The sequence below is a fragment of the Trifolium pratense genome, linkage group LG2 (genome assembly GCF_020283565.1).
Source record: "Trifolium pratense cultivar HEN17-A07 linkage group LG2, ARS_RC_1.1, whole genome shotgun sequence".
NCBI classification, from domain to species: Eukaryota; Viridiplantae; Streptophyta; class Magnoliopsida; order Fabales; family Fabaceae; genus Trifolium; species Trifolium pratense.
Genome location: NC_060060.1, coordinates 33,292,759 through 33,313,081, shown reverse-complemented (window position 1 = coordinate 33,313,081; position 20,323 = coordinate 33,292,759). Strand labels below are relative to the sequence as shown.

General features: G+C 34.2%; 4 protein-coding genes across 7 annotated transcripts; 2 read left to right on the top strand and 2 right to left on the bottom strand.

The window, feature by feature from the left end:
• The first annotated feature begins 1,310 nt into the window (after positions 1–1,310).
• LOC123904591 lies at positions 1,311–3,066 on the top strand. The gene is made up of 4 exons (XM_045954235.1): positions 1,311–1,636; positions 1,755–1,887; positions 1,984–2,388; positions 2,506–3,066. The coding sequence occupies exons 1-4, from the start codon at positions 1,311–1,313 to the stop codon at positions 3,064–3,066; spliced, it is 1,425 nt and encodes a 474-aa protein (XP_045810191.1).
• Positions 3,067–6,696: 3,630 nt separating this feature from the next.
• On the top strand, positions 6,697–10,438 carry LOC123910636 (aminotransferase ALD1, chloroplastic-like). The gene is made up of 9 exons (XM_045961801.1): positions 6,697–6,897; positions 7,009–7,076; positions 7,165–7,281; positions 8,047–8,109; positions 8,222–8,326; positions 8,460–8,510; positions 9,136–9,456; positions 9,544–9,750; positions 9,932–10,438. Exons 1-9 carry the CDS (start codon positions 6,813–6,815, stop codon positions 10,235–10,237), a joined length of 1,323 nt encoding a protein of 440 aa, XP_045817757.1. The 5' UTR covers positions 6,697–6,812; the 3' UTR covers positions 10,238–10,438.
• A 389-nt stretch (positions 10,439–10,827) lies between these two features.
• LOC123910635 (F-box/kelch-repeat protein At1g22040-like) lies at positions 10,828–13,301 on the bottom strand. Of its 4 annotated transcripts, XM_045961799.1 has the most exons (3): positions 13,148–13,301; positions 11,491–12,657; positions 10,828–11,342 (listed from the first exon to the last, which is right to left on the bottom strand). In XM_045961799.1, the coding sequence occupies exons 2-3, from the start codon at positions 12,598–12,600 to the stop codon at positions 11,313–11,315; spliced, it is 1,140 nt and encodes a 379-aa protein (XP_045817755.1). In that variant the 5' UTR covers positions 12,601–12,657; positions 13,148–13,301; the 3' UTR covers positions 10,828–11,312. The 4 variants fall into 4 exon arrangements, with proteins under 4 accessions (XP_045817755.1, XP_045817752.1, XP_045817753.1 ...); XM_045961796.1 differs by having other exon boundaries at positions 10,828–12,657; XM_045961797.1 differs by lacking the exon at positions 13,148–13,301 and adding an exon at positions 13,027–13,099 and having other exon boundaries at positions 10,828–12,657.
• A 2,410-nt stretch (positions 13,302–15,711) lies between these two features.
• LOC123910634 (high affinity sulfate transporter 2-like) lies at positions 15,712–20,005 on the bottom strand. The gene is made up of 14 exons (XM_045961795.1): positions 19,934–20,005; positions 19,359–19,719; positions 18,634–18,682; positions 18,331–18,535; positions 18,059–18,233; positions 17,879–17,944; positions 17,666–17,779; positions 17,459–17,575; positions 17,244–17,370; positions 16,828–17,114; positions 16,553–16,743; positions 16,386–16,471; positions 16,220–16,296; positions 15,712–16,077 (listed from the first exon to the last, which is right to left on the bottom strand). Exons 2-14 carry the CDS (start codon positions 19,704–19,706, stop codon positions 15,940–15,942), a joined length of 1,980 nt encoding a protein of 659 aa, XP_045817751.1. The 5' UTR covers positions 19,707–19,719; positions 19,934–20,005; the 3' UTR covers positions 15,712–15,939.
• Positions 20,006–20,323: the final 318 nt, after the last annotated feature.

Here is a 20,323-nt window from a genome sequence, read left to right as displayed (position 1 = left end):
TTGTACTATAGCAACGAATTTGGTGTAGCTGACGGTGCATTACTTGAATGTAAATTTTGTCAAGAACCAAGATATCGTGTAACAAGAAATTCACGGTCAGTCAGAAGGAAGCCAATCCCAAGAAAGGCGATGTTCTATTTACCCATAATACCAAGGTTGCAAAGGTTGTATGCATCGATGCAAACTGCCAGTAAAATGACATGGCATCGTGAAAACTATGAAAGGAGAAAAATGTCAGGTGAGTTGCGACATCCTTCTGATGGAATGGCTTGGAAGCATTTTGATCAAGCTTATCCCGAATTTGCTTCGGAGCCACGGAATGTCCGACTTGGGTTATGCTCAGATGGATTTACACCATATACTCAAGTATCAGCTACTCCATATTCATGTTGGCATGTTCTGGTTACCCCGTACAATCTTCCTCCTGATATGTGCATGTCAAAACCTTACATGTTTTTAGCCGCTGTAATACCAGGCCCATCTAGTCCAACTGTTGGTATTGATATCTATTTACAACCTTTGATTGATGATTTGAAGAGATTGTGGAACGGTGTTGCGACGTATGATATCAACCAAAAACGAAATTTCAATATGAGAGGAACTTTGATCTGGACCATTAATGATTTTCCTGCATATGGGATGTTGTCTGGATGGGGGACACATGGTAAACTAGGATGTCCTATTTGCATGATGGACACCAAAGCGTTTTGGTTACACAACGGTGGGAAGGCTACTTGGTTTGACTGTCATGTATTTCTTAATTATATAAACTAGCGGGCCAGGCAGGCGCGTTCCGCGCCTGCCTGTGTCTAACTTATGTACCCAAAAAAAAAGATACGTCTTATGTTATGGTGAGTTTGTTAATAAAAGATTTTTGTTGCTACTAAAAAAAGCAAGGGTAATGTTGGTATTATGAAAATTCTACCCCAAAACTCATGTATTCTTTTTATATATTATAGTATAGAATAGATATAGATGAAAAAACCATAAAAAAAAAAAAAGGAAGTTAAGGGCAATTATGGAATAATTAAAAAACCATAAAGGAAGTTAAGGGCAAAATGGACCAAAAAAAATCCAGCCCAAACTCCCTTATCCCCTTTATATATTGTTATGTTATAGATACAGTATAGAATAGATATAGATGAAAAAACCATAAAAAAAAAGAGAGGAAGTTAAGGGCAATTATGGAATAATTAAAAAACCATAAAGGAAGTTAAGGGCAAAATGGACCAAAAAAAATCCAGCCCAAACTCCCTTATCCCTTTTATATATTGTTATAGATATATTTGTCATATATTTTTTTATTATAAATGAATCCAGATGAAGAAAATTTCGATGATGACAATGTCGATGATGACATTGATGATATTCCACCACCACCGGGTGTCGGACGCGGAGGACGCGGACGCGGGGGACGTAGACGTGCTTTACCCCGCCGCGTTGTTCGGAATCGATGGTTGGAGGGTATGCCCAAGTCTCGAACTGTAGATGGTGTGGAAGAGGAGTACGACTCCTACGACGACGATGATGACCATGAGGACGAGGAAATTGCCGATATTGCACTTCTAGCTCCTCAAAATGAATTGTTGGTTGACCGGTATGGTAGACCCATCATCATGCCATATACCGCCACAGAGTAAGTTAATTATTATTAAGAATTTGTGTTTAATAAATTAATTGGATATATATGATTATTATTCTTAACTAATATATATATATATATATATATATTGTTTTAATTCATTTTTGTGCAGTTTGCAACCCCAAAATGCGGCGACGAAGGCAATCAATTATGCATTGAAATCCAAATTCCAAGCTCCATATCTCAACTGGACGGAGGTCAAGGCAGATGAGCGTGGATATCAACAATTTTGGAATGGCTTCAGGGTACGTTTTTATTTATAATTACTTTTTTATCCAATCAATTTTGTTACTAAACATATATTTACTAATTTATTAACAATTTTTCTTTATTTTTCGTAGTCGCAAGTAACTTGGCTAAATCACCACACAGCGGCTATTGAGGCTATATTCAACAAAAAAGCCACCAAGCGTCTGTCGACCTTACTTTTTGAAGCACGGAAAAAGGTTAAAAAGGATCCTTCAAAACCACCACTTTGGCTCGCTGGTAATTCATACCCTATGTTGTGCCTCAGATGGGAAGAGGAAGAGTATAAGGCAAAGTGTATAAAGAACAAAAACAACAGAAATACTGATGAAGCCAATCGTGCGTGCGTACACTCTGGAGGGTCGAAATCTGCCGTAACGCTTCGTCTTGAGTTCATTCAACAATTTGGTCGTCCACCCACCTTTATGGAAATGAATGACCTGATGCACAAGTATGCAGATTCCGGTGAATGGACGGGGGCAAGGGCGCAAGAAGTTTCGGTAAGTATTTATATATATTATTTATTATTTATTTCTTATAACATTATTTTTTAAACATTATAATTATATTTAAACATTATAATTAATTAATTATAATTAATTTTTAATTTATTGCAGAGGTTGACGCAAATTTGGGCTGAAGAATATAATGCCAGCCAACTACGACTACCACCTCATAGGCGAGATAATGAGGAGGTTCGTCGAAACAAGATGTCGTTGGCTTTTGTTAAGAATGCTGGTGGTGCGAATCGAGGTCGCAAATTCGCTGCTTGGTGTACATCTTCTTTATATGCAAGTGACCCAACTGGTTTAAGAGATGTCACTTACACATCTTCATCTTCATCTAGTACAGGACGCTCTCGGCCAGCTCAAAGAGAGGAAACCGATGATGAGTATGAAGCGCGAATGAGGGCCACGTATCGAGAAAAATTCCGCGAAGAGTACGAAGCAACATTTGATCAGCGGGTGGACCAACGGGTCCAACATGTATTGCAGGAATTCTTTGCGCAGCAGAGGGCGCCGGCGCCGGCAGGGGTTGGATCATCATCTCAGGGATCGGCACGACAAAATCAAAATGCCGGTGAACAAGAATATCGACCGGATTTGAATAGCATGGTCAATTTGAATCAACTGCCGGAGTACCGAGAGGGTGATCCAGTACTGAGTATGAGCATATAGGATATGAGTCAAATGCTTAATGAACCAATTCATTTGCAATTTTTTGATCCTGTTGGGCAAACAAGTGGAAGCAGTAGTGGCGGAAGCGGTAGAAATAATCAACAAACTGCTTTCACCGAATACCATCGACAGAGATCATCAAATCCATATCAACAAGACTTCATAATCCCACATGAAAACCCCAATCAACCCCAAGACAACTTCTTCCCGAATCAAGCCAGCTTTGATCCCAATCAAGCCCCAAACTTCGTTCATAGGGCTGTGGCACGACCTCCGCGATTGTCACTCCCCCCAGTCGTAATAAATGAGGGAGGTAGAGGCCGAGGCCAAGGAAGGCCGCGTCAGCCAACATACAGTGGCAAGGGGAAGCGACCACTAAATCAGCCGTCTGACCGACCTTGATGTGTAATTTTAATTATCTGTTGTTGATTTAATTATTTGTATAAATAACGACAATTTATATTATGTTTAATTGTTTTCTTTTTGTGATGATATGTTTAATTATGCTAGCTTGTAATGACAATATTATTGTTATGTTTAATTATGGTTATGTTAAGTATTTATATTATGCTTTTAATTAAATTTTAATATTTTTTTGTAAAAATAAAATTATATTTAATATTTTTTAATTATTTATTATGCAGTATATTTTTTTTAAAAAATTAAATTATTAAAACTAGAATTTTTTTAAAAAAATAATAATTTAATTATTTAAAAATCAATATTAATATTGATTTTTAAATAATTAAATTATTAATTTTTTTTTAATTCGTTTAACATTACTGACGGCTGCAGGCCGTCACAATATTCAAACGGTAATGCATTACTGACGGCTGCAGGCCGTCATAAATGAGGAAGTCTTTTGAATTGACCGTTGGGCATTATTGACGGCTCCAGGCCGTCAGTAACGTTATTGACGGTCCTGGGCCGTCAGTAAACATTACTGACGAGCTAATTGCAGAGGGCCCAAAGCCGTCAGTAATGCATGTATTTTAGACGAAATTTGTGCATTACTGAGGGCTTTTGGCCGCCAGTAAATGCATGTTTTCTTATAGTGCACCCTTCTTTTATTCTTATTTATTTAAATGAAAGGTTTTTGTATAGGTATTAGGTGTTAGTCGAACCTCACTTTTAAGTTCAAATTTTAATGCATTATTGGTGTGTTTTAGTTGCTTAATTAAGAGCAAGCTTGTGTTCTTCTCCTTCTGTTTACATATATATATCGTCTTTCAATTAAAAGTGTGTCATTATTACTAAATTCTATTAATTTATAAGTTTTTAGAATTTGTCTGTGAGATAAATAAAACATGATTAAATTTTGAAGTTAATTTATATGAATATAGCGCTGATTGTTATGACCGATTAAAGACACACAACTACCATTTTTCTCTCGTGATTCTTAACAATAGCAAGAAAGGGTTTTTAGTAAGAGATGTCACTGAGAAAGGGTTTCCCCTTCACTGCCACCCCCTAATTGCGTATTCTTCTCTTATTCTTTCAAAACAATGGCTCGACAGCTTTTGAATCGGATCCTTACTCAAATTATGGACAATTTGGATCCCGTGACTCATCAAGTTGTGGGTGGTGTAGAGGGGATTCCGATTTTCTATGAGCGAGTCAAATCTACATTGAAGCTTTTTTATTATTAAAAAAAAAACTTACAAAGCATGCGATAAATTGAAGTTTTTTTTTTTTTATTAAAAACAATTTTGTAGGTCAATTTAACCGATCTTACTGCTAATTTAATTTTAGTATTCCTCGATCTTCTTTTTTTTGTAACAATAAATATTCCACTCGATATTCTACGTATAGTTTTGTCACTTGTGTTTTATTTTGTGGTTTAACATTGTGGAATTTTAGATGTGATATATTGGATACAGCATTTTCGTTTAAATTTTTTATTTGATATTTATGCAAATATTAATATATAAATGGTATTTTTTTTATTCTAGTTTTTATATTATTTTTCAGCTGACCATATTATTTCCATTGAATTTCTCAAAACTGTTTTTGCTTAATAAACTGCATTATCTTAAACTGAAACGAATCTAGAATATAGAATATGAACGTCCAAGACTTGTATCTGGTTTTGCTTGGTTGTTGACTTCTCTTTGTCCACCCTTCTTTTATTTTTATTTTTTATTTATTCAAATGAATGGTTTTTGTGGATGTCCAACAACCACAAGCTAGTATATGTACGTGTTAATTGAACCTCACTTTCAAGTTCAAATTTTAATACATTATTGGGGTGTTTTATTGTTGAATTAAGACCAAGCTAGTTTTGTAATGCTAATTATTATTGTTCTTATCTTTTGGAATGAGGTCAATTTCCATGTAGTTTCTTAAATCACACACTTTCCCTGAAGTTCTTTGTGTATTGTATTTTAATGGTCAAAAGTAAAGATTAATTTTCCAATGATGTTTTAGAACAACATGTTTTGTATTAAATTGTGTGGATATATTGCATGCAAAAATGTGAGTCCAGATTAACTGTTCCTTGGAAGATCACATAGATTGGCTCTTGTCATTTTCAAATGCATGCTTGTTTGCAATTTCATCTCTCCTGCTGTATTCTTGTTCTATCCATAGTTATTTGTTTCTCTCCTGTCCTTAATTTTTCATTTGTGCGTAGTTGCAGAAATTATTCCCTTGATTTTTGTGGGATACAAATGAGTGACAAACGTAACTCTTCAAAAAAGTTTTAATGTTGCTGCATGACTAAGTTAGAGATCGAACTCATAACTTTAGTTAAGCTAGAAAAAACTCACATCATCTCATATAAACGCTCATGAATTAATTTAATAAGTGAATATTTAATAGATAATATTAATTTATTTTAACACGTGGCTAGTCATTGGGAAAGTTTTACTTTTCAAAAGGAAAAATGGGAATATTCTTTTTTTCTTTTTTTGATAAAAAAAAAAAATGGGAGTATTCTCACTAGCTAGTCCATGACAAAATATTTTTCCTTCACCATCCAGCTTACTGGTCACACATCACGCATTCATGATAATGTAGTTTCTTTTTGAAGTTACACTTCTTAATATAGGTAATTAAATAAATGATATAATTAAAGAACTCTATAACTATTGGTTTAACGACAAAATATAAAAGTATTTCCTCCCATTTGTGAAATCCAAAGGACACGATATTAAGTTTCAATTTGCACATATATAGTAGGACTATTTAATGCAATAGTTGGCATGGTATATTGTGGAATAAAGTATTTTCTCTCAGAGTTCGGTCGTGAGGTAAATAAAATCTAACAAAAAATTGTTTCTACCAGGAATTGAATTCAGGTTATCTTGAATAATTTGTCTTAGAGGAAGCTTATTAATCACTTAAGTTCAATGTCTTGATTGTGGAATAAAGTGTTTTTACTTTACTTCAATTGTCATTTGTGGCGTTAAATGTTTAGATACCATTTTTAATGCAAATTTTTGGATGTTGATGCATTGTGGAATTGAAATATTATGGAGAGTAAAAAAAAATAAACATATATTAAATATCAGAAGACATAATGGAAAAGTTTGAAAATTAGGTAGTGTGGAAAATGAAGTGTTGAAATTGACATTTGGGAACTCAATATTGCTGTGACGCATTTGTAGAATCTAGACCTACTTTAGTACACAACTCTTAGTTTGTTACATCTATAAATTTGTTTTTGGTGATAGTAGCACAATTACTACATAGTCATCTAAAATAAGAACCAAAGCCTAAGAGAAAAAGCTTCTGGTTTGAGTTTAATGTTTAGTCCAAATTCTTTGCAGCCTAGGATGATGTTAGTGAACAGGTTTTCATGCACATTGAAGAATCAAAGTGTGAAAATTGGTATGCATATATAACTTATACTTGTTTGGTTCAATTTTTTTTATGGATTCATTTTCTTCATTCCTCTAAGTCTTAGTCATGGACTTATCATTTTGGTTTTTAAATTTGCAGGACACTGCTCAAAGGTACCGCGGAATGTAAACATGGAGAAACTTCAACATGGTTATTTGTTTCCTGAGGTGATCTTCAATAACATTTCTATTTTTTTTTATTGTAACAATTTTATGATATATGTGCTATAAGTTATTACTATCTTGATTTTATCAGATTGAAAGACATGAGCTTCTTCACTTAACGAAGTACCCAAATGCAAATGTGATAGACCTTGGAATTGGTGATACTACAAAACCTTTACCAACAATTGTAACATCAAGAATGGTTGATGTAAGTTATGAAGGTTCTTTCTTTTCTTTTTTTGGTTTAACCCTCTGGTTCTCAGGGAAATGGGGCTCTGGTAATCTAGAGTTCGGCCGCGAGGTAAGTAAAGTATGATCAAGAATTGTTCGTATCATGAATCAAACTCGGATTCTCCCGAACGATTCATCCTAGTTATGAAGGTTCTTTCTGTTGAAAAAGACATATAAACCACATTTATTGGCTCTTTATATGATTTTTGTATGTATTTAAAATAAGGAAAAAGATTATTTTAAGTATATGATCTCACTATATATGAGAACACTTCTTCATACACGGAAAATTCTATCATGTTTGTTTAACAACTATCCCCTAGCATAAATGGATAAAGGTATACAGTATCCTTACTAAAATAGCAGAACACTCTCTGGTTAACACTAATGCTTCTTGAAGTAATTGTTTCTACTTTCTAAGATATCAAAATAATGAGCTCCCCTAGGTCGAATCGTTCGAGAGAACCCGAGTTCAATTTTTAGTAGGAACAATATCTTGGCCAGACTTTACTTACCTCGCGAGTCGCGACTGAACTCTGGATTACCGGGGTCCCTTCTTTGGGAACCAGAGAGTTAATACTAAAATAATAATAATAATAATAATAATCATTTTATCAGGTTCATGCTATTTGGATTTCAGTTCAAAATCCAAACAAAATGGAATTATGTAGCTAATAACCAATACTGTTGTTCTGTCTCTTGATTTGGTTAAGAAAATGTGCACTCATATGATGTTTTGCAGTTTGTACGTGGCCTTTCAACAGCAGAAGGTTATAAAGGATATGGACCTGAGCAAGGTGAAAAGGTATCTTGTAACATAATCAATACATTTTTCTCTTGTGATCTTGGTTCCAAACAGTTGATTTTAATACAAGTTTTTAACGTAAAAATGTGTATGTTCTTGGTAAAACTTGCAGGCTCTGAGAAAGGCAATTGCTGCTGAAATTTACAAAAATCTAGACATAAAACCTTCAGAGGTTTTTGTTTCAGATGGTGCACAATGTGATATTTCTCGTCTTCAGGTATTCATTCAATCAATACTACTATCTCCGGTCCTTATTACAAGAAAATGTTTACTTTTAGATTTCAAACTCACATTTGTTTCATAATCTATTCTTGTTCCTACGTAACATTGATTTGTGTCAACACATGCAGCTTCTTATGGGTCCCAAACTGAAGATAGCAGTACAGGATCCATCCTTTCCGGTATTTTCAATATTGAATAATCTATTTTAACCAACAAAAAATTGAATAGTATATCTATTTATTTAAATATAGTATGATTTTCACCAACAAAAGATTGAATAATACATCTATCTAAATATGGTATGATGCTAGCTTTGGACCAAGTCCTCTAAACTAACAAGGAATTGATGTCATGCAGTTATTAAAAAATGGGTTAAATATCAATTAGTCCATGCAAATATACATTTTTTTTTGCCTTTAGTCTTTTGATTTCTAAGTATATCAACTTTTTGTTTTTAGTCATGTGTGTTTTACTTTAGTCTTTGCAAATATTCTACATATTATATGTACCAATTAAGTATAAATAAATTTTGCAAAGTAAATCAACAAAAAATAGTACATTTACAGGAACTAAAAACAAAAACAAAAATTATAGGAACTACAAACAAAAAAAATGATATACTATTTGCAGATAGACACTGCCATCACAAAGCAATAATATTGTTCTTTTTGCATGATTACAGTTGAATTGTTTCCATCTTGCTGCTTCTATGTTTCACTATAGTAATGTATTGTTTCAATGTACTCTCAGACTGAATGCATTCTTGAAAAGTGTTTCTAATCACAGAAAATTCTTATGAAACAGGCCTACATAGATTCAAGTGTAATAATTGGTCATGCTGGCAAGTTTGTAGATAGAATTGGCAAATATGAAAACATAGAATACATGACATGTGGGCCTCAAACTGACTTCTTCCCGGATCTGCATACCATTTCAAGGCCACAACTTATTTTCTTCTGCTCTCCTAACAACCCTACTGGTCATGCAGCAACAAGGAAACAATTGCAGCAACTTGTAGATTTTGCCAAAGTTAATGGATCAATCATTATCTATGACTCTGCATATTCTGCTTATATCACAGATAATAGTCCTAAATCAATCTTTGAAATTCCTGGGGCAAGAGAGGTATGCTTTTGCATGGGATTTGTTTTGTTTCTAGCATGCACTATTTTCTACAATGGCAAGCTTAATGTCTTAGTTTCATGCTTTCAGGTTGCAATTGAAGTGTCATCCTTCTCGAAATTAGCTGGCTTCACAGGTGTTCGCCTTGGTTGGACAGTGGTCCCCGAAGAACTGTTATATTCAAATGGCTTCCCCGTTTTGCATGATTTCAACCGCATAGTGTGTACATGCTTCAACGGAGCATCCAGCATATCTCAGGCTGGGGGACTAGCATGCCTTTCCCAAGAGGGTCTCAATGTAAGGTTTCAGTTCCCTAAGAATCTGTATAACTTGACAAAATTCCTGTTTGTGTTTCATTTCAAGTTTAGTTCCTAAGCTAACGCAAGATATTGCGTCATTATTACCTTAAACACTATGAAACTGTTCTGCCATTGATGTGTTTGTTGCCAAATAAATAATGTTTTGGCAAATTTCTCAGGCTGTGCAGTCCCTTGTTGACTACTACATGGAGAATGCAAGAATACTGGTTAATGCTTTGACCTCTCTTGGTCTAACAGTTTATGGTGGTAAAAATGCACCCTATGTTTGGGTCCGTTTTCCTGGCTCAAAATCTTGGGATGTCTTTGCTGGAATTCTTGAAAATACACACATAATTACTATTCCAGGGAGTGGTTTTGGACCAGGTGGTGAAGGGTATATAAGAATTAGTGCTTTTGGCCAGCGAGATTCTATCCTTGAAGCTTCAGAGAGACTCAAATACCTTCTCTACCAGGAGAAATTATAATTCTTTACCTATGTCAATAATCTATACATAAAATAAAGAAAAATGGCAAATCTGAGCTTTCATTACTTCTTCTTGCGAGAGGATTCCCATATAAACTACACTTTCTACTTTTACTTGTAATAATACTGTGTATTTGTTGTACAATGAATAAATATAACTCAATCTTTCACTGTCAGAACTTAAAGTTACAAGACAAATGTCGGGGTGAGTGGTAATTTAGGGAGCTTGATAAGCTAGCTAATGTTAGTTGAGGAGGATGAGATTCTCTCTTTTGTTTTTCCCTCATGTTAGTTGTACAAATATTTTAAGTTACTAAAATGACTCTATTCATCGCATGGGTTTTCTGTCAAGGCAAGTGAGAGACACTATTAAACAGATAAAACATAAGGGTGAATGGTAATTTGGGGAATCTGATAGATAACATGCAATATCTACCAGACACATTAATGGCTAGCGAGAGTGTAGAGTACGCTGGTTTCTGCCAACAACTTTACCCTCTTTGTAAAGAGATCATAAAAAAGTACAAGTCTGAACATATATAATATTCAAAGTTATGCAACGTATAAGGGAGAAAATGAGCAAATAAAACATATAACAGAATAAATTGAACATCCATTCAATGAAGTCAAAGATAGTATCTGTCACATTGGTTCAAGACCAAATGCAACTGTATGAAGATATATACAAAGTAAAATGTAATTATTTTATAACACATTCAAATTTGACCTACTATGTTGATATTCTTAATCTGTAAAATTTTGAATTGTCTTTGTATGAGATGTGAAATTGCATCTTATGGATCAAGCACTTACAATTTGAAATTCTCATTAACATTGTGGGTTAACCGCAACGCAATGACACCAGCCAATACATGCATATAATGATCTGAAATCAGAACCACTAGAGGACTTTACCTCCAAAAGTCAAACTTTAAGGGATTGACAGCTAACTAGCTCAGCAGATCTACCACTCCTAGAAGCAAAAACCCTCCAAATGTCTGTCTCTGATTCTGCTGATGATTCAGCAAGTTCGCTGAATGAGCTATCCGGCGATGATGACAACGACTGGGAGGAAGCTAAATCATTTTGCATGTCAGCTTGCAACACTGCAATGTTGTGATTGTCATCTTTAGTAATCACATGAAGTTTTCCAAGTAAACTAGCTAAAAGATAAGGACATTCTGAATCAACAAAATCGTGAATAGGAACATCCCCCGCAACAACTTTCCAAGTATCACCTTCCTCGTCATATACCTTAATCTTTGCAGAGCCGAGAGAGCTTGAAGGATCAAGTGCATACAAATCATTATTGACAGTAACACTCAATTTTGTTCCAGCTTGCCTTGCCGGCCAACCGTTGCCCATACCAACTGGCATTTCAAGCCAAGAATTTATATCTGGATCATAAACTTCTCCCCCAACGTCAACAAAAAATGGCCAACAATACAAACTCTGAGGAACATACAACCTTCCCCTGTATGAAGTCATTCCTGTGGCAATAGGCTTGAGCAAGTCAGCCAGAAAAGCAGTTGGTAGTATCTGAGCTTTTGCAAAAGGCATGTTTGGTAACGGGGACCACGTACCAGTGTGCGGATCAAATACTTCTGCAGATTGAAGGGGATTCAATCCACCACGACCCCTAGTAACCCCTCCAATAACATAAAGCTTACCATTCAATATACCTGTCTTGCTGTAAGCTCTGCCAACTGACATTGGACTAACCTCAGTCCAACAGTTTTTAACAGGATCATACCGCCAAACAGATTTCATAGCCGAAGCTTTAGAAAATCCACCTAAAGCATAGATGCAGCCATCAACAGCTCCAATGGAGCAACCACAAAACGGCATCCGATCCAAGGCATCTTTCCTTCTAAGCCAGTTCATAATAACATCAGCAATTCTGATACTTGAACCCAACATGTTCCACATCCGACGGGGAATGGCAGCAAGACCCTTTTTGGCTTCATCTTCAACAAAAACATTTGGCATTAGAGGTAATCTTTGCCATCTTCCGGAAAGAGGGTCTAAGGCATACCAAAAAAGCTTATCGTCATTGACTTTTGTCAATATGTACAGCCACTCCTCTGTTGTTCCAAGTTCTTTTCTTAAACAAAATAGTTCAGAACTCGCAAGGGCAATCTTCCAAGCACGAGAAACCGACTTGAGATTCAAATAACGGACGCGAGGAACTCTAGCCAGAATCTGAACTGATATCTCATCAGGAAGGGAAGGTATGAGTCTTGAGTTATCCTCATAAGAAGTTGACAATAATCTCTGCCTCTTGCAAGCTTCACCCGGCAAAACCTCACTTATTGGAGCCTTCTCCCCAGCCTTGGTATTGTTAGGAGCGAGTATATTCCCCATAAAATCACGTCAAATTCATTCAAATCAACAGCAAGACCATCAAGCTTCTGAGATAACCTGTTCAAGAACATGATCATTTTAAATAAAAAAAAAAAAGAGGCTTTGACCAAACACTAAGAGAACCTCAGAAATTTAAGAAAACCCAATATTAATAAGAAATGACTAATCAAGTAAGTAAATTGGGTGTTATGAAATTATAAAAAAAATTAGGGTTTGAAATCTACATCTACATAATATATAACTGAAGAAGACAAGGATACAGAAATTGCAAGTGTATTAATTCTGTATTCATGAATAATAATCATCTAACTAACTAAAGTCAAGATGTGAATGCATTGTGATCTATGAAAATTGAAGCATATATATATATATTGAATTAATTTGTGATTAACAAAGGAATTCATCCACATGTTACATGAATCATACATAGTCTTTCACAATAATAATAGGAAATAGTGATACATAGATAGAAATGAATGATTGGAATTGAAAAACAAAAACGGTGAAAGAGATGAATTGAAAACGAGAATTGAGAAATACTACTTACTAGTAATAATTAAAAGTTGAAATTTGGGTGTGAAAAGGGAAGGAATGATTGAGAACCCAGAAAAATGGGATTACGCGTGTCGTGTGTGTGTGTTAGTATTTCAACGAACACAACAACAGTAGCACCTACCTAGTACTACTAGCAGTATATTATTCTATGGAGAAACAAACAAACCATCTTCACCGTTCATTCATATTTTTGTAACAACCTCACCCTTTTTCCATGTCATCAAATCCTTCTCAGATTTACTTTTGCCGCCCTATTCATATTCTCAGGACTCTTACAAATTTACCAAAATATCTCTATCTTCTATTTAAAGTAGCAGATACCCCAAAAACACCCTATCTTTATAACGTCTGCTACTTAAGTAAGTAGAGGATGCCAATTTTCAGAAATTCTCATTTTTATAAGTTCACTACTTAAATAGCGGCAGAATAAAAAGGAAAAGGCGTAGAGCACGCGATATTTATTTTTTATTTATTTATTTATTTTATTAGCCCACACGACCCGTTGTAGTCTAGACGGGCTTAACAATATGCGGCCCAATAACAAATTGTTGGAGGGATATTCCTCACTTGTGTAGTTGAGCCAATTGAACTGAGATTTCTTCTTTTTTCGTTTTCTGGAAGTTCTCGTTCGTCCCCGAAAATTTCAAAAATATCCCCTTGCTATTTAATTAGCAAACTCAGGAGGCGCAAAATTCACGAAAAAAAACTGCTCGCATCCTAGGATGCGAACTAAGTTTGCAGTCCAGTGAACCTTATAAAATAAGGGCAAAGGAAGAGGAGAGATACAAAAATATTAAATATTATAAGGTTCGCATTCTAGGATGCGAACTGTTTTTTTTCCCATTTTTTTGTTATTTACACACTTGCATCCTATATTGTGAGGGGTATAATTAGCAGGTTGGAGGGCGCGTGCAAAATTTAAGAGGTGTGAAAAGAAGTCTTGAAATGAAGCAGTTCATTTGATAGCTCTACATATAAGTTGATCCATTTAATTAATTCAGTGGCATCAATCTTGAGTTTTAGGTGAAAGTACACCATAAGAGTAATGACAACAAGTACTTTACAAGCAAAGTAATGATTGGCAATAGTTACATCTCAATTGTTTAGTAATCTTTTCTACTGTTATGATGACATACATTAAATGGTGGCCTCCGGAAAGTAGGGTAGATTAAGTTGAAAGTTGATGGTGCTTCTAAGGAAGACGAGGTTGTGGCTGTTTAATTGGATATTCAAATGGTGATTGAATTTGTGGTTTCTCAAAATTTGTAGGAGTGTGTAGTGCATTTACGGCAGAGTTATCGAGTTATTGGGGGTGTTTGAAGGTTTGACCTAATAACTCATGCTCAGGATAATTGAAGAATTGAGCTTCGTATAGACTCTAATGTTGTAACATATTATTGGTATTGTTGTTGATTGTCGTTTGGTGTAACATATTATTAATTCAATTGTTAGAAACGGAGTCAGAGATTCGTGTGTGTCATTCGTATCTCAGATATTACATTCGATCAATTGTAAGACTTTTTTACCAAAACAAACTTAAACTCGTAATAAATCAAAAAGTACTCAATAATAATTTCAACATATAGTGATTGGCCTAAGAACCTTGCCATGAGCAACCATGTCTAGTTGTGTTACAAATTTGATCTCAAAGTTATGCACTTTTGGTATGACCAGACCACTGCTGAAGGACTACCTCGTATGCAGTTTTCTATTTCAAATCAAATGATTGATGACAACTTGTACAAGATACTATGTTGAGTCCCAAAAAGGAATTAACGAAGGTGTTTGTATAAGTCAATGCAGCTTATAAGACTTTGTCAAATCTAAAGCTAAAAGCAGATTATGACTATGAAATTGGTTTGGGTTTGAGAACAAGTAGGTGGATGGAACAAGTGGTTGAGTAGAGTTGAATTAAAGGAGTTGAATTAAAGGTCTCATACACATTACACGTCATCTGCACGTAACCTTAGAGACTAATTTTCTCGAGGTAGCTGAGATTCATTTAAGGGGTTGGTCACTCTCAACAAATGTTTTTCCATACGTACGGTCAGGGATCGAACCCAGAACTAAATGATTAAGGAGTCCAAGTATCTACCACTTATTGGTTCTCTTTTGTTTTATTTATTTCATATGATTATCATTACATTCTTCAGCTAATATAAAATCAAACTGCATTGACCACAGGAAATCCAAATCCTTTAATTAATAAGAGTTGTGCTGGACAAAAAACAAAGAGGAGGAGAGAAGGGAGAAAATATCAAGTTTACAAGTCATCTATATAGTTCTGTTAATTAATTTAGTTGTATGTGTAGGCCATGATATCAACTATCAACTATATAGTAAACATTAACTCTGAAAAATTGTTTATTTATTAATAATATCCACTTCCATTATGTATAACTCAATTAATTCATGAAGTCAATGTTTTCTCTTTTATTTTTAATTGTTTTTAGCAGTAAATCCAAATCCATAGACTATATGTAATTCACAAAAGAATATTATTACTATTATTATAGCTTCCACACCATAAGATAAAAAAAAAAAAAATGCATTATATAAGATACTGTAATCAACATAGAAAACACATTTATTTCTTTCTATACATACATCACATCATCAATTTCAACTAGAAATAAATGAAAATCAAACAAAAACTACTACAATAAACAAATCTATATGCCCTTTCATTGTTCCTAAGAGCTCTGTTAACATCTTCACACACACACACGTTTTCTGCATATTTGATTTAAACACACTTCAATTGGAAATAGTTACTGTTATTCATTAATTTGTAGCCTTTGGAACAAAAGTTGAAACAGCATCACCTACTGTTAGAAATATTTTATCTTCTCCGATTAAGCCTGTTAACTTTGATGCATGGAACTTCTCAATTACGATTGGTCCCGGATTCGCCACGAGAAGCTGTTAAGAAAGATCACAAACATGAACAATCATTTAGTACGAGTTGAAGTTGTTTTATACATTATAATAATATCATTATAGATGAATTTCTTGGCACACAAGCAATTCATTTGACTAATTGAATTATGTGATTGTTTAGTACCTGAACATCCTTTTTCTTGAGGCTCTTAAGTAAATCTTCAAAAGCATGGATGCCACTAGTGTCAATATCAGTAACAGCTGCAATAACATAGTTGCTAAATTAGTAAATTCAATTATTAAAATCAATTATGAAAAAGCGAACGAAAATATTTCATTAAAAGCCTTACGTGACATTTCAACGATGAGATATTGTATACTTGGATATTCACTTGATGTTCTTAGAATCTCTTCATCATTCAGCCACTTCAATATTCTGTAAATTGTGTTTGAATCATTCATCAGCCTCAATTTCAACCATGATCTAGGAGTGTGTACAAATTTTGAAAAGACATACCTGTCCTTGATGTAGTTGGAATTTGAAAAGTAGATTGCAGAATCAACCCTGACAATCAGCATGCCAGGAATTTGTGCTGCTTTGGGATATTGCAGGACGTTCCTATAAACCGTTGTACCGGGAAGCTTCCCAAGTACTGCGGTCTTAGGCCTGGTCACTTGTAGAAGGATTTTGGTAAAAGATATTGCTACCTGCATGCATAAACAAGGCTAAGTAAATGCTAAATAATCGATGATGCTAAATGAAAGAAGAAACGGTCTGGATATTTTCATTACCGCGATTAGAAGGCCAATCTCAACACTTTTGAAGATGACACCAAAGAAGGCTCCCATGCAAGCTAGGAAATCAAATTTGTCAATCTTCCAAAGAAGAATAGCAGCTTTAATGTCAATCAGGTTCAACACAGCAGCTATGATAATCGAGGCAAGCACTGCATTTGGAGTGTACTTGAATAGTGGTGTAATCACTAACAGTGTTAACAATAACACAAAGGACATAACTATGTTTGATACAGCAGTTTTACAACCAGCCATATAGTTCACAGCCGAGCGAGAAAATGATCCTGCATAAAGATCAGAAACAAACACTCATTAAGATAACAATAATAATTAGGTAAAGACTATAAAACGATATATTTACAAGGACGAAAAACATATTTAATCTTAAACTCAATTAGTCCTTTCTATGGTACCTGTAGCAACATAACAAGATGTCATGGAACCAATAACATTCATTGTTCCTAGTGCCACCATTTCTCTGTTACCATCAATTGAGTAGTCTTTCATAGCAGCAAATGTTCTTGCAATGGCCACAGCTTCCTATAAATTTATAGAAACATTGGCTCAAAATGTGCTATATATGTTTATGAAACAAAAGGGGTGAGGAATTTTTGATAAATTTGCTTACCGTGAGTGCTACCATACCAGAAATCAAACCAATCCTAATACCAGCAGTAAAATAATTTCCACTGAAATATATTTCACTAGCAGATGCTGGATTCACACCCTTTTTAATATGTCTCACCTGAAATAGCATAGTTTTTAGTCTTAACTGTACTTCATTTTTCTTTGAAACTATATTCAAGAAATTTTTAAAATTTTTCTTGCTACTTACAATTGCTACTCCTTTCTTGTCTGCCCTTGTAATGTAGACACAAAAAGTAGACACTATAACACATATCATAGGAGATATTGCAGCCACCCAAAACAGGTTCTTTTTCTTCTTAGCCTGTTCATTACAATATAATAATAATATAGTCATATATAAAGTTTCAATAAATATTAAAAGGAAATGAATAGAGGAAAGGAAAATGGTTGATATTCTTACGATATATTTGGTTGTAAGAAGGAAAGCCAAGAATGATAGTCCAATTAATATTGTCTCCCAATTCCACTGTAACCATTAGAACAAGTATTTGTTAGTTACCCTTATTTTACTTTTTCATAATTCAAATAGAGTTTAATTTTGATACACTGTCAGCAAATCACAACCAATCATATGTCTTACCCCATGGTGTGCGACACTAAAAACGGATCTCATGACAGAAATAATATCAGTTTTGGTAGTGAAGTTCTTTATGCCAAGAAGACCTTTAAGTTGTTGGAGTGCAATAGTAATGGCAGCTCCACCCATGAATCCAACAATTGCAGCATGAGATAGGAAATCAATCAAGAAACCAAGCCTGCAAAATTCACATCATGGATTGTAACACAAGCAACACAAGACAAGAATGATTTTATTAGCCATTCAATTTCAATGATACTACTGAAGTCTGTTACCTTAAAAGTCCAAGTGCCATTTGAGTAACTCCTGCAAAGAAAGTTGCAGTAAATGCGAGACGAAGGTATTCAGGACTTTTGGTGTCTTTGATCTCATCTGAAAGCAAGGTGCCAAGCAAGAGGGACACAACAGCTACTGGTCCTATGGCAATATCCCTTGAACTTCCCATGAAAGCATACACAAGAGGTGCAACAAAACTAGTATCTGTAACAACAGTGACAAAAAACTAAGTCAGAAAGGATATATATATATAAACTAACATGTCAAAATTGCTTATAGTATATAATCCAAGATATGCTTACAAAGTCCATATTGAGGCTCCAAATGTGCAAGCTTTGCATATGCAATATCCTGTTATGCAGTACACATTTTAAAGGGTTATCATCCAAAAACACAACCAATAATAAAAGTATCATGACAACATCATTATACTTATAAATAAGGCTTTAATAAGTAAATGGTACTGGAAATATCAAGAGTTTTGATTTTAGTCCCGTAAAAGTATTTGTTTTTTAAAAAATCGATATCTAGCTCAAGGACCGATTAATCCAAGAGGTCCAATCCCATCGTCCACTTGTAGGGCCCCATTTAAAGCTAGAGTTTTTGCTCTGTATAGACTAGCCCACTCAAATTGACACCAAAGGAAATCAAACCTAAAACTTTGAGATGAGTAAACTCCAAGGTCTCAAGTCAACATAACTAGGCCAATCCAAATGGATTCTGTAAAAATATTTTTTTTGTTCATAGTCCTTGGTGTTTTGTTTAGTCTCAGACCAGCAGAGACTAAACAAAACACCAAAGTTTTAAAAAAAATTGTATATTTGCAAGAACTAAAAACAAAGGCAAACTTTTTACATAGGCATAAAAAAAGAAATGGTATATTTGTAGTTATTAAAAACATATTTAAACCTTGATTAAAAAAAAACATATTTAAACCAAGTTTATTAACTATGCATCAACATGGTTTAAAAGTTTAACACAAAAATCTAATAATATTATTTCCTGAGATATCTTTGTGCTTACTGACCTGAGGAATGCAAAGACTAGCAATGGTGAGTCCAGAAATCAAATCACCCTTAAAACTTTTAAGGTTATAACCTCTTGCCCAATCAAAAATTGGAAAAACAGATTGTAATCCAAGAACAAACTTTCTTGATCCCTTTTGGTCCTTAAACTTGGCAAAAGGGTCATCAGAGAAGAAAGTTTCATTGAAATTATGTTTGAAATCTTGGAAAAGTGTCTGCCTAGGAGGACTTGCAACTTTGTGAATATGTGGAAGAACATCAGCACCATGTCTACGTGAAGTTGGATTGCTATTTATTTCCTCTGTATCTATGGCTCTTGCCACAGCTCCATCACTAAAAACCTGACTCATTTTGATTAATCACCTGCAAAAAAAACCATACACTAATTAATCATATTCATAAATTCATGTATTATAAATACAAAGTATATAGCTTTTGTTGTAATGTAGTAGTGAAGTCTATTTATGTTAAAGTCAACTGATTAGATGCATGGTCACATTATGTCATGTGAAGTTTAGCTTAAAAAAATGAATCAATTTTGAAATAGAATTGAATCATAAATGTGAAAGTAACATACCAAGTGATGTTACAAGAGAGGATATGATCCTTAACTTGTTTTTCTCTTGTGACCAAACTAAGCTATGCTATATATAGAGTTAGAAATGTGAATGGTTGAAAATATATAATGTTATTATTATATGAGTTGTATTCTACATTTGTACGAGATATGACACATACAAGGCTTCATGATCATAATTACTATAACTCTATTAATTAATTGATCCAAGTGTGTCAAAAAAATAATTTGATCCAAGTCAACCATTATATAAACGTCAAGTTGTTCTAAGACAATACATATTTTTTCTGTTACCTTTAATTTTTATTTTATTATAAAAATTTAAAAAAAAAATACCATTTTTAGATTTTTGCTCTAACCTCACAAATTTAACTCTTTTAAGGTGGGAAT

Coding starts and splice junctions, on each gene's coding strand:
- LOC123904591 (XM_045954235.1), top strand. CDS start 1,311: ATGAATCCAGATGAAGAAAATTTCGATGATGACAATGTCGATGATGAC. Junction 1,637..1,754: donor ATGCCATATACCGCCACAGA/GTAAGTTAATTA, acceptor ATTTTTGTGCAG/TTTGCAACCCCAAAATGCGG. Junction 1,888..1,983: donor AATTTTGGAATGGCTTCAGG/GTACGTTTTTAT, acceptor TATTTTTCGTAG/TCGCAAGTAACTTGGCTAAA.
- LOC123910635 (XM_045961796.1), bottom strand. CDS start 12,600: ATGGGGAATATACTCGCTCCTAACAATACCAAGGCTGGGGAGAAGGCT.
- LOC123910634 (XM_045961795.1), bottom strand. CDS start 19,706: ATGAGTCAGGTTTTTAGTGATGGAGCTGTGGCAAGAGCCATAGATACA. Junction 17,780..17,878: donor TTCTTACAACCAAATATATC/GTAAGAATATCA, acceptor TGTAATGAACAG/GCTAAGAAGAAAAAGAACCT. Junction 17,576..17,665: donor ACAAGAAAGGAGTAGCAATT/GTAAGTAGCAAG, acceptor ATGCTATTTCAG/GTGAGACATATTAAAAAGGG.
- LOC123910636 (XM_045961801.1), top strand. CDS start 6,813: ATGTTTAGTCCAAATTCTTTGCAGCCTAGGATGATGTTAGTGAACAGG. Junction 8,110..8,221: donor GACCTGAGCAAGGTGAAAAG/GTATCTTGTAAC, acceptor TAAAACTTGCAG/GCTCTGAGAAAGGCAATTGC. Junction 9,457..9,543: donor AAATTCCTGGGGCAAGAGAG/GTATGCTTTTGC, acceptor TCATGCTTTCAG/GTTGCAATTGAAGTGTCATC.